Raw genomic sequence first — 13114 nt, 5'->3', positions numbered from 1 at the left:
CAACTTCAGAGCAGACCTGCTGTTTGCGCTGGATTTACTTGACAAAGATTTTAGAGATGAGAGAGAGAGAGTGGGGTTTATCTTGTCCCATTTGCATGGGGAAGCCAAAACGTGGCTGCGGAATCTATGGAGGGACAATGATCCAGCGCTCCAAGATGCGAAGGCTTTTATTAAAGCAATGGACTCATGCTTTTTATCAAAGGTAGACGTCGATATTGCCAGGAGGGACATACATGGACTTAAACAAGGCAAAGCCAGCGTGCGGCAGTACCATACTCGATTTTTCGGACTGGTTCATGCCCTGGGGTGGGAAAAAGATTCTGCGCCAGTCAGAGACCTCTTTTGGGAGGGGTTGAATGCAGATGTAAAAGCGGAGATTGGAAGAGGGGAGAGACCAAGGAGCACCCAGCAGGTAGTCCAGAGGGCTCTGGAGATCGGGGTGCATCTGGAAGAACGTCCTTGCAACAGGGAAGAAGGGCGTTGGGGAAGGGCACCAGCCAGAGCACCTCCCTTCTTTCCCAGAGAAGCAGCGCGTGCGCACTCCACACCCTCGCAGGGAGGGGGAGAAGAGCCGATGGAGATAGGAGGTGCCAGGGCTCAGTCAGCTAACAGAGCCCTAACACCGGGAGCAGCCAAAACGAAGCCTCCTAGAGGGAACAGGAAGTGCTACATCTGCGACAGTGCTCAACACATGGCGAAAGAGTGTCCCCAGAGGCTCCACAAGCACACTGCAGCCTCCGCAACAGTCGCCGAAGCAGCTCAATTGAAAACGCAGCAACAGTTAAACGACAGAGTCTGGCTGGAGGAAGAGGCACTGGGGTCCAGTCAGACAAGTCAATGAAACAATCCCCAGCACTTTTGCAACCCACAGACCCCCTCCCACCCAAACCAGTGGTGCAGCTTACAGCGTCTCTCCAACTGCCCAATGGACGCACTCTGGAGGTGCCGATCACCATTGACTCCGGCAGTAACGCTGACTTTATAGGACTGGAATTCATTCAGCAGCACAATATACCACTGCTACCAGCCACGCTGCCCCTGAACGTTGTCACGGTGGATGGCAGAGACTTGTTAGGGGGGCAGGTGGTGCAACAAACGCCACCAATGGTGATGCGGATTGGAAATCACCGAGAAGTCATCAGCTTTAATGTCACACACCTGTCGGACACGCCTGTAGTCCTCGGCATGAGTTGGCTGCACAGGCACAGCCCAGCATTGGCGTGGTACCAACGCCAACTGACCTTCGGCTCCTCCTATTGCGCGGAACATTGCATCCTTCCTAGCCCGGAAGAAGGAGGGGACGACCCGCAGCTACAATTAGGCACGCTGCAAGCAGTGCCTCGCAAGTATGCAGCGTTTTTGGAGGTTTTCTGCGAGAAAGAAGCGGACAAGCTGCCCCCCCACAGGCCCTATGACTGCAAGATTGACCTCCTGCCAGGAGCGACGCTGCCAGCCGGGAAACTGTATTCCATGTCTGAGGATGAGCTGCAGGAGCTCAAGGAGTTCATAGACCTCAACTTGAAGCGCGGTTTCATCCGGGAGTCGAAGGCAGCGGGGGGCAGTCCTGTATTCTTTGTGAAGAAGAGGGACACGCCCCAAAAAAGACTTGTGGTAGACTTCAGAATTTTAAATTCCAGGACCAAGCCCGCGGCCTTTCCCATGCCCAAGATAGATGACCTGCTGGCGACGGCGAGGAAAGGACGCGTTTTTACAAAGTTGGATCTGCGAGGGGCGTACAACCTGATTCGCATACGGGAAGGAGACGAGTGGAAGACTGCCATGTTCACGCCCCTGGGCACATATGAATACAGAGTTATGCCCTTCGGTTTACAAAATGGCGCCCACTGTTTTCAAGCTTTCATGCATCACGTCCTGGCGGGTCTCCTCTACAAGACATGCGTCTGCTTCTTGGACGACATCCTGATATTCTCAGAATCTGAGGAGGCCCACGAAGGTGACGTCAAGCAAGTTCTGCAGAGACTGCAGGAGCATCGGCTGTATGCCAAGCTGGAGAAGTGCCAGTTCGACAGGACGGAGGTGGATTTCCTAGGCTACAAGCTGTCGGACAAGGGGCTTGCCATGGACAGCGCCAAGGTTCGCGCAGTGTTGGACTGGAAGAGCCCGCGCAATCGGAAGGAGGTCCAGCGGTTTGTGGGGTTCGCCAACTTTTACCGCAAGTTCATCAAGGGGTTCGCGATGCAGACGGCGGCCATTACTGACACGCTCAGCTCTAAGAAGAAGAAGTTCATCTGGACGGAGCAAGCGGAGCAGTCCTTTCAGAACCTTAAGCGTCTCTTCTCGTCCGAAGGGCAGCTACTGCATGTGAATCCCAGCAAACCGATGAGGGTTGAAACAGACGCCTCAGACAGAGCCGTGGGCGCCGTGCTGTTGCAGGAGGACCCGCATGGGGACTGGAGACCGTGTGCCTTCTACTCTAGGAAGCTCAGCAAGTCGGAGCAAAACTACACCATCTGGGACAGGGAGTTGCTGGCCATTCATGCAGCATTCAAGGCGTGGCGGCACTTCCTCGTCGGGGCCAAGCACACCGTGCAGGTCCGCACGGATCATAAGAACCTGGAGTACTGGCGCACGGCAAGATTCCTAAACCAGCGGCACATCAGATGGGCGGAATTTTTCGCGGATTTCGACTTCAGGATAGAATACATCCCAGGCGACAACAACATCATGGCGGATGCACTGTCCAGGAAGCCGCAATACCTCGAAGAGGCGGCACCAGCAGCGGCCAAGCACATTTTCGCTCCGAAAGCGTGGGCGTGCGCTGCAGCAACCGTGGACTTGGAGGCGGTCCGTCGAGCACTGCAGAGGGACCCCTTTGCACAAGCCAAGATGGAGGAGGTGCACAAGGGCACGGTGAAGGACGACGAGTTCCAAGTACGAGACGGATTGCTCATCCGCAGAGGAGCACTCTACGTACCGGGAGACGACCTCCGGGCGAAAGTACTGCAGCAGTTACACGACGCACCCACCGCCGGGCACTTTGGCAAGGAGAAGACGGCAGAACTCGTTGCCAGAGATTTTTGGTGGCCCAAGATGCGGGGGGAAGTCGCGGAGTACGTCTCGAGGTGCGACACCTGCCAAAGGGCCAAGTCAGTCCACAAACCTCCGGCGGGACTGCTCGAACCGCTGCAGACTCCGAGCGAACCGTGGGAGAGGGTGGCCCTGGACTTTGTCACGGATTTACCCAGCTCAAGGGGTAAAACGGCAGTCCTAGTGGTGGTGGACATGTTCACTAAAATGGCCCACTTCATTCCGTGCGCGAAGGTCGCCACGGCAGAACAGACCGCCAAACTGTTCATAGACCACGTCTTCAGAGTGCATGGACTGCCACGGTCTATCTTGTCCGACAGGGGGCGCCAGTTCATTTCGAGCTTCTGGCAGAAGCTGATGGGTTTCCTGAACGTCAAGATCAACCTAGCGTCGGCGAGACACCCGCAGACCAATGGACAAGCGGAACGCGTCAACGCCGTCATGCAGCAGTACCTGAGATGCTACGCAAATCAACAGCCGACGACATGGGTGGACTACCTGCCGCTCGCTGAGTTCGCTTACAACAACACGAAGCACGTGTCCACAGGGGTGACGCCGTTCTTCGCCAACAACGGGAGGCATCCCAGAACCTTCCCGGGATTAGAGAGACTGGGGGAGGGGGAGCCACAGGCAGCGGAAGTCTTGGCGGCGGAATTGCAGGAAGTCCACGAGCAGCTTAGGAGGCAGTTAGAGCTGGCAAAGCACGCATATAAACTGCAGGCTGACAAGCACAGGAGGGTTGGTGAAGACATACAGGTGGGAGACTGGGTGTGGTTAGCGGCACACGCAGTGCCGACCAGATCCTTAGCTAAGAAGAAACTCGGACATAAGCAGCTAGGACCTTACCTGGTTGAGGCACAGATCAATCCGGTGGCCTTCCGGTTGACACTTCCGGAAGGATCCAGAATGCACCCAGTATTCCATAGGTCGGTGCTCACGCCCTACAAAGCACCTCACCGATTTCAGGCGCAGGGCACGGCACCAGATCAGTATAAGGAGATCCCCCCAAGGAGGGAGTCGCCAAGAAGGGAACCCATCAACCAGGTCACAGAGATTTTGGACTCGAGATGGGGGGAAGAGGGAGTAGAATATTTTCTCGCAAGGGAAGGTACCCCGGCCAGCGCCAACAGTTGGGTGCCGGACTATGCCCTGGACGAGCCTCTCCTCAAAGAGGAGTTTCATGCCTTGTTCCCACACAGGCCCATGCCAGCCGAGTATTTCGACGACTGGCTTTTCACACCCACGCTTTCTACCAGCACGTTCCAGGGATTCACCTCGGACGAAGAACCAGCATTCGACACACGTTCACCGGAGGGCTCGCCCTCGGGGTTTGCCTCAGACCGCTCGTTTTGGTGGGACAATCGAGGAGAGGAGAGGTGGCTGAGGGGCCCTTGGCAGGCAACGGACCCAGAGGGGAACGAGGGTGAGAGGGACATGGACGTGATGGGGGAGGACGTTGGGTTCGAGCATGGCGGCACGGAGATGGAAGCAGAGGAGAACGAGGTCGGCGAAGACATGGAGGACGAGCCGGATTTCTCTAACTGGATGCACGCCACGGGGAACGAACTGTATCCACCATTCACCCCCACAACGACGGAGCACCCAGCACCCCCGCCGGAGGAAGGGGAGGGGGGAAGGGGGGGCTTCGAGGGGGGGATGGATGTCAGGGGTTCAGGAGCAGAGTCACTGGAGAGGGAAGAAACAGAGAGCGAGGGGGAGGAGTCGGAAGGAAATGTCAGCGGCGACAGTAGTCCAAGATCTCTGAGTCTCTCCAGTGACTCGGAGGATTCACAGAAAGGGGCCCCCATGGTCAGGGCAAGGGGAGTGCCCAGGGGGACACCTCGGGAAGAAGGGGACTCAGAGAGTAGCAGCTGGAAATCCGGACCAGCGTCCCCCCCAGAGTGCAGTAGGGGGGAGGAGTCTAAGGCATCGGGATCAGGGAGCGCGCAGGCAGAGGGAGAACGTGAGGCAGGAGTGGCCACACCCTCGTCAGGGAGCGAGGAAACGGTCATCCGGAAAGTAAAACGCGCGCGCGCGCCAAGTTCAAATGTACAGGAGGGCGGCAAGGTGGGCAGCCCGGGTAAGGAGCCAGGTCCTAAAGCCCGCCGAAGAGAGGGGGAGGAGTCAGAGGGGTCTAGCTCCGCGTCGGAAGAGTCCAGGAGGAATGAGACCCCGGGGGGTAGTAAGACCCAGAGGAAGAGAGAGAGAAGGAAGAGGTGGAGTAAGATTAGAGTCTTGAACTGGTGCACGGGGGGTGGAGATCCAGACAGAGCATCGCCGGTCTAAAGTCCAGACGTAGGGCTGGGACGCTGAGACTTGTAAATGGAGACTATTCTTCAATAAAGACTTTGATACTGTACTATCGGCTAGCGTTGGTCCTTGGTGAGCTGGGACCCGGAGCCAGCCCTGACACGAAGCAACTCAAAAAACAAAAAACTATTTCGTCTTGCGAGTTTTTCGTCTTGCGAGGTACCACTATAATTTATTATTTGTACCCCGCACGTCTGGCTGCGTTTCCCCAGCCACTCTGGGTGGCTTCCAACAAAGACCAAAAATGCACTAAGATGTCACACATTAAAAACTTCCCTGAACAGGGCTGCCTTCAGGTGTCTTCTGAATGTCAGGTTTGAGTTGTAACTTTGAGTTAAGTCTGCTGCAACTGGATTTCTTATGGACAGGGCCAATCCTGAATGTATTGGATTTGTGCCCATTATGCAGTAAAGCTCTGCTGGAAGAAATACAATTGCCTTTGGTCTATTTTTTTTGGAATCCTGCAATGTGTTTAAGTTGTTACTCGGCTAAGTATATGTTGGGATCGGAATCATATTGAGTAGAATTTCAATGACGCACACAGGCCCATTTCTGACCAAATTAAGCCTCCTAGAGGACAGTACACATCAGGAAGTTTAGTATACACTTTCAGAGTTAACGCTAAATGCATTGCTGTGCCCCTGAAGGACCAGGTGCACAGCCTGGGAGTCATTTTGGACTCACAGCTGTCCATGGAGGCGCAGGTCACTTCTGTATCCAGGGCAGCTGTCTACCAGCTCCATCTGGTACACAGGCTGAGACCCTACCTGCCCACGGACTGTCTCGCCAGAGTGGTGCATGCTCTGGTTATCTCCCGCTTGGACTACTGCAATGCGCTCTACGTGGGGCTACCTTTGAAGGTGACCTGGAAACTACAACTAATCCAGAATGCAGCAGCTAGACTGGGGACTGGGAGCGGCCACCGAGACCATATAACACCGGTCCTGAAAGACCTACATTGGCTCCCAGTACGTTTCCGAGCACAATTCAAAGTGTTGGTGCTGACCTTGAAAGCCCTAAACGGCCTCGGTCCAGTATACCTGAAAGAGCGTCTCCACGCCCATTGTTCTACCCGGACACTGAGGTCCAGCGCTGAGGGCCTTCTGGTGGTTCCCTCACTGCGAGAAGCAAAGTTGCAGGGAACCACGCAGAGGGCCTTCTCGGTTGTGGCACCTGCCCTGTGGAACGCCCTCCCACCAGTTGTCAAGGAAATAAACAACTACCTGACATTTAGAAAACATCTGAAGGCAGCCCTGTTCTGGGAAGCTTTTAATGTGTGACATTTTTATGTATTTTTAATCTTTGTTGGAAGCCGCCCAGAGTAGATGGGGAGACCCAGTCAGATGGGCGGGGTACAAATAATAAATTACTACTACTACTACTACTACTTCTGGTAAATGAGCCACCAGAACCACTAGCGGGTCATGAAAATTGGTGTCCCGGGCTTTTTGGACCTGAGTAAACATGTATCATCTGAAACCAATGGGGCGCATTGGTTGCTGATGTGAGCTTCATAGCCGAGTGGGGATTAGAACCCTGGCCTCTCAGCTCTCAGTCCGGCACCCTAACCACTATGCCATGCCAGCTCTTAATAATAATAATAATAATAATAATAATAATAATACATTTTTATTTATACCCCGCCCTTCCCAGTTCAAAAACCAGGCTCAGGGCAGATAACAACAAATTTAAAACACTTAATTGTAAAAGTAGCATAAAGTAGAGTATAAAAACATGAATAACAATAAAATTCAAAGTTCAGAAATTTAGGGGGAATTCATCTAATAAGCATTAGATAATCCCCAGGGCTAGCTGGCTGAATTGGTACTACTTGGGCCAGTGAGGAGGCCAGGGAAACATTAGCTGTGGGATCCCAGAGCGGGTGATCTTCATAAAAGGGGAGGGAGAGAGAAGGAAGGAGAATAAAAGATCAGGCTATGTTCAGACTGAAGGCCAGGTGGAATAGCTCTGTCTTACAGGCCCTGTGGAAAGAAGTTAAATCCTGCAGGGCCCTGGTCTCCTGGGACAGAGCATTCCACCAGGTTGGCGCCACCACTGAGAAGGCCCTGGCCCTGGTGGAGGATAGTCTGACTTCCTTAGGGCCCGGGACCTCTAAACTATGGTTATTCATGGACCTTAAGGTCCTCTGCAGAGCAAAACTAGCCCCCCAAGCCCCTGTCCCATGGCTAGGCTACCCAGGGGCTTTGAGGCTGGAGGGACGGAGGGTGGGGAGTCCTTCTTCCTCACCGGGGACGTGAGGGTCTTCCAAGCCGGTGGGGATTTTCCACTGGTCGACCTGCAGCTTGAGGGCGTTGACCTCATCGATGTCTCCAGGAACTCTGCGGAAGGAAAGAGAGGGACACCCCAAAGAAATAGAAGGGAGCGACTTGCAACGTTACGAAGTAGATCCTGGGCCACTTTCAGGCACTAAGGGTTCCCTCCTTTCCCCAACAAGCAGAAATGTTTTATAAGGAACAGTGGGTGATGGACTAGAAGGGTCTTTGGCCTGATCCAGGTCTCTTCTCACGCTCTTATGACTCAAGAGCTGCTTTGCACACCCTGAGCTGCTTTGCATGTAACGCAAAGCCAAACCATTGTTTAGCTTGAATGCAGGAGTGTGAGGATTCCCAGAGCCAAGGTTATGGCCTCATCGCTCCTCTCACATGCGCCCCGCTGGTGTACTGCTGTGACCTAACCCATGGGGTGCATCAGAATGCCATATCAACCATGGGTTGCAACAAACCTTGGTTAGAGCCTGTGCTTTGTCTGGAGCAAGAGAAATCACAACCCCAGCTTCAGACAGCGGGCTAAGCGAAACCGTGGCTTAGTTAACAGCAGGGCAATAAGAGGAGCAAATTGGCCAAAATCTCCTCTGACCATAGCGTTGCTTTTTAATCTGTTTCTTTATTTGCAACAACACGGAAACCGTGAAAAACACATACAGAATTAAATGAAACAAGAGACGAGATGGGGGTAAGAAATTCCAATCTGGTCACATTGCCATTTCAGGATTCACTGTGATGCTAACAATAGCCAACGGAAATGTGTTAATATTTGTTTCTGTAATCTACCCAGCGAAAGACCACGGGCAGTGGCTGTGTTTGGCTTAGGGCTGCGTGCGAAGCAGCTCACAGCCTCAGGGCCAAACCAGGCATGATGACCTGTTCAATTTCCATCACCTCTCTGAAGCTGCTATTTGCATTTTGGGGGCTGACTCCTGCAACTCAACTCTTCTCCTTCCCCACCTCACGCCACCCCAAGGCTGCTATTTATGTAACGGAGAAAGCGTGCCACGTCTAGCTTGGTCTAATGTGGATTTTTTGGCTTCTGGGCAAAGCTCAAGGGGCAAAGGCTCTTGCATGGAGTTTGCCCTAAAATACCGTATTTTTCGCTCCATAAGGCGCACCGGACCATAAGGCGCACCTAGTTTTTAGAGGGGGAAATCAAGAAAAAAAATCTGCTTCTCCCAGAGCTTCTGGGGCTGCCGGGGGGAGCCCGGGTTCCCCCCCCCCCAGGCCCAAAGAGCAAAGAAGCCAAGACAGCAAGCGGGATCCATCCTGACTGGAGAGGTTGCGCACGGCTAAAGAAGCCAAGACAGCGAGCGGGATGGATCCCGGCCGGAGGAGCTGCGCGCAGCTATGGCAATACCCCCACCTCCCGCAAAAGCCCACAGGAGCCGCGCACCCTTTAAGGAGCGTGCTGCTCCTGCGGACTTTTCTACGAGGAGGGAGAAGGGACTGGTTGTGTCAGTCCCTTCTCCCTCCTCGGGGAAAAGCCCGCAGGAGCCGCGCGGAGCTCTTGGGGGCTTTTCTTGCCTGCCTCCCCCCTGCATTTGCTCCATAAGATGCACACACATAGAATCATAGAGTTGGAAGAGACCACAAGGGCCATCGAGTCCAACCCCCTGCCAAGCAGGAAACACCATCAGAGCACTCCTGACATATGGTTGTCAAGCCTCTGCTTAAAGACCTCCAAAGAAGGAGACTCCACCACACTCCTTGGCAGCAAATTCCACTGTCAAACAGCTCTTACTGTCAGGAAGTTCTTCCTAATGTTTAGGTGGAATCTTCTTTCTTGTAGTTTGGATCCATTGCTCCGTGTCCGCTTCTCTGGAGCAGCAGAAAACAACCTTTCTCCCTCCTCTAGGTGACATCCTTTTATATCTTTGAACATGGCTATCATATCACCCCTTAACCTCCTCTTCTCCAGGCTAAACATGCCCAGCTCCCTTAGCCGTTCCACATTTCCCCATACTTTTTAGGAAGGAAAGTGTGCGTCTTATGGAGCAAAAATACGGTAAATGCTAAAGGAGCCAGGAGACTGGAAGCCGGCTCAACTGTTTGCCCCAAGGGTGCTGCCCCAGGGCAAGGTGTGCCTTACCTGAAGATGCCCTCGGTCTGGTCTCCGTTCAAGGCCAGCACCTCCTCCGACAGCCGCGTCTGCACCCACGGGAGCTGGCGGTCAGGGTACCTCTCCTTCTGCATGTTCATGATCTCTTGCAGGGAGCTGCCGAACATGGAAGGGCTGAAGACGGCATTCTTGGCGTGCCGGATCTCTTCGATGTTTGGCTTCTTCAGGCCCTGAAAGGGAAGGCGGCCGGGGTGAGCGGAGGCACGAGACCCAGCTCAGAGAGGTGCCCCTGGGCGCTGGAATGCAGGATACGACCTTATCATGACGCTTCTCCTCTTCTTCTTCTTTTTAAATTTTATTTATACTTTTCAGATATATACATTTCCCCCTCTTTCTGCAGTTCCTTAAATTTATTTTTAGTATCTTCTGCATATCCAAATTAACTTGCTCATTTAATTCTCATATATATATATATATATATATATATATATATATACACACATACACACACAAACACACACACACACACACACACACACACACACACATATACACTTTTGTATGGCTGCAGGTTATTACAATAATCCTGCCGGTGTTTTAATCTGTTTACAATTTCTCCGTAAATATTCAATAAGCCATTTCCATTCTTTGATAAAAAGTTTATTATCTTCATTTCTTATTCTTCCGGTAAGTTTCGCCATTTCTGCATATTCCGTACGTTTTTGTATCCATTCTTCCTTTGCTGGGATTTCTTTCCATTTTGGGGCAAGTAACATTTTGCCGCTGTAGTCGTGTACATAAATCACTTTTTATACAATTTAATAATAATAATATTATGGATATAAGTGAATAGGATAAGAAATAAAGATGTTAATTAAGTTAATTTTATTGGAAATTGGTATTGGAAAACTGCTACAATGAGCCACATGGAAACTCAGCTTGAGGGATTAGAGGAAGTCATTTAATAATGGTTATAAAAGTATGATTATAATAGTTAAGATAAATGTTTGTTTTTTTATATTGTAATGTTTTTTCTTTTATGTTGTTTATGTTTGTTATAAATTTGAAAAACCAATAATAAATCTGAAAAATAAAATAAATATTTTTTTATACAATTTAGGTCGTTCTGTCCCTATAATTCCCAGGCGCTTCTCATGGTGCCCTTGGCATGCTGGACTCTTTGGAGACACATGACGCCTTGTTGTTGTTCTTTAGTCGTGTCTGACTCTTCGTGACCCCCTGGACCAGAGCACGCCAGGTCCTCCTGTCTTCCACTGCCTCCCACACTTTGGTCAAACTCATGCTGGTAGCTTCGAAAACACTGTCCCACCATCTCGTCCTCTCGCATTATGCCTACCCGGCTGCAGACTAGAATCCTGACACCGAAGGAGCCAGGAAAGGGTCACAGAGGAATAGGAAAGGACAAGGAGGGAACAGCGTTAGCCAGGCGTGGGGAACCTTTTCCGAAGTTCCAGGACACATTTCAGCCAGGCGGAAACGCTCAAGGAAGGAATCTGCAAGCCAGCGATGGCTTGGCGGCTAGAGTGTTGGACTAGGACCTGGGAGACTTGGGTTCGAATCCCCGCTTGGCCATGAAGCTCACTGCATGTGGCCTTGGGCAGTCATTCTCTCTCGGCCCTAGCCTACCTCACAGGTTTGTTGTGAGGATAAAATGAGGAGGGGTAAACTATGTGTGCCACCTTTGCCTTTATTTGTTTTATTTATTGTAGTCGTTAGTGGTTTGGGGGTGGGGGTTTTTCCCCCCAACACAAAGAGACTCACGAAACAGCTGGAGATGCCAGGAGCTTGTTTAACACCTTAGTAAGTTGTTGGGAAGGATGCGAGTGGTGCTGTGGGTTAAACCAGAGCCTAGGGCTTGCCAATCGGAAGGACAGCGGTTCGAATCCCCGTGACGGGGTAAGCTCCCGTTGCTCAGTCCCTGCTCCTGCCAACCTAGCAGTTCGAAAGCACGTCAAAGTGCAAGTAGATAAATAGGTACCACTCCGGAGGGAAAGTAAACGGCATTTCCGTGCGCTGCTCTGGTTCACCAGAAGCGGCTTAGTCATGCTGGCCACGTGACCCGGAAGCTGTACGCCGGCTTCCTCGGCCAGTAAAGCGAGATGGGCGCTGCAACCCCAGAGTCATCCACGACTGGACCTAACGGTCAGGGGTTCTAAAATATACTCGGAGCCGAGTGTGGATTTCATGCTCTTTATTCAGCTCATAGTAGTGAGGAATGGAAGTTCCCCCTGAATGTCTGCTTTATATACATTATTTACACAATGGGCCCCAAGTGATTGGCTGATTATGGGATTCTCCTGTAGGCAAATAGGTTGCGGATTCATTTCCACCTGGAGTTGAATTGGGTGGCTCCTGCGGACCAATCAGACTGCTGCATTCTGAATCCTATTGTTCTAGGACCAATCAGACTCCTGCATTTTGGATCCTATTCAACTCAGTACATAACAGGTTCCTTTACCCTTTACCTTTAAGTTGTTAGGGGTTGCTGGAGGGTTTCCAGAAGCAGGTCTTGGGGAGAGGCTCTAAGAGGGCAGCCAACGGCCACCTCAGCATCTTCACCCATCCCTTTAAAAAAAGCTCTTTGAGAAACTTCAATAGACCTGGGACAGCTCACTCGGTAGAGCATGATAATCTTAATCTTAGGGTCACGGGTTCGAGTTCCTCTTCAGTCAGTGCGCGGGGGTTGAACTTGATGGCGCTTGGGGGACACTTCCAACTCTGTTGTTGTTTAGTTGTTCAGTCGTGTCCGCCTCTTCGTGACCCCCTGGACCAGAGCACACCAGGCACTCCTGTCTTCCACTGCCTCCCGCAGTTTGGTCAAACTCATGCTGGTAGCTTTGAGAACACTGTCCAACCATCTCGTCCTCTGTCGTCCCCTTCTCCTTGTGCCCTCCATCTTTCCCAGCATCAGGGTCTTTTCCAGGGAGTCTTCTCTTCCAATGAGGTGGCCAAAGTTTTGGATCTTCAGTTTCAGGATCTGTCCTTCCAGTGAGCACTCAGGGCTGTTTTCCTTCAGAATGGAGAGGTTTGGTCTTCTTGCAGTCCATGGGACTCTCAAGAGTCTCCTCCAGCACCATAATTCAAAAGCACCAATTCTTCAGCGATCAGCCTTCTTGATGGTCCAGCTCTCACTTCCATACATCACTACTGGGAAAACCATAGCTTTTCCTATACGGACCTTTGTTGACAAGGTGATGTCTCTGCTTTTTAAAATGATGTCTAGGTTTGTCATTCCTTTCCTCCCAAGAAGCAGGCGTCTCTTAATTTCGTGGCTGCTGTCACCATCTGCAGTGATCATGGAGCCCAAGAAAGTAAAATCTCTCACTGCCTCCATTTCTTCCAACTTCCACTTCCACTTCCAACTCTACGATTTTGCAATTATTCG

At 51.8% G+C, this 13114-nt stretch overlaps 2 protein-coding genes across 4 annotated transcripts in view; one reads left to right on the top strand and one right to left on the bottom strand.

The window, feature by feature from the left end:
• RHPN1 (rhophilin Rho GTPase binding protein 1) overlaps positions 1-11662 on the top strand; it is an 81017-nt gene extending 69355 nt beyond the window's left edge. Inside the window, exon 16 of the transcript XR_014513223.1 lies at positions 11599-11662. The gene's annotated coding sequence lies outside the window, so the exon portion shown is untranslated. The remainder of the gene's footprint in view (positions 1-11598) is intronic.
• Positions 1-13114, bottom strand: part of ARHGAP39 (Rho GTPase activating protein 39) — a 221038-nt gene that overhangs the window by 11654 nt on the left and 196270 nt on the right. For all 3 annotated transcript variants that reach the window (XM_083449008.1, XM_083449007.1, XM_083449009.1), the window contains 2 exons: positions 9739-9938; positions 7606-7697 (listed from right to left, as the gene is read on the bottom strand). In XM_083449008.1, the coding sequence (XP_083305134.1) occupies positions 7606-7697; positions 9739-9938 (292 nt within the window). The remainder of the gene's footprint in view (positions 1-7605; positions 7698-9738; positions 9939-13114) is intronic.

This window comes from Podarcis tiliguerta (genome assembly GCF_965153285.1).
Source record: "Podarcis tiliguerta genome assembly, chromosome: 7".
Classification (NCBI taxonomy): domain Eukaryota; kingdom Metazoa; phylum Chordata; class Lepidosauria; order Squamata; family Lacertidae; genus Podarcis; species Podarcis tiliguerta.
Note: the sequence above shows the minus strand (reverse complement) of the source record. Positions and strands in the feature narration are given on the sequence as shown.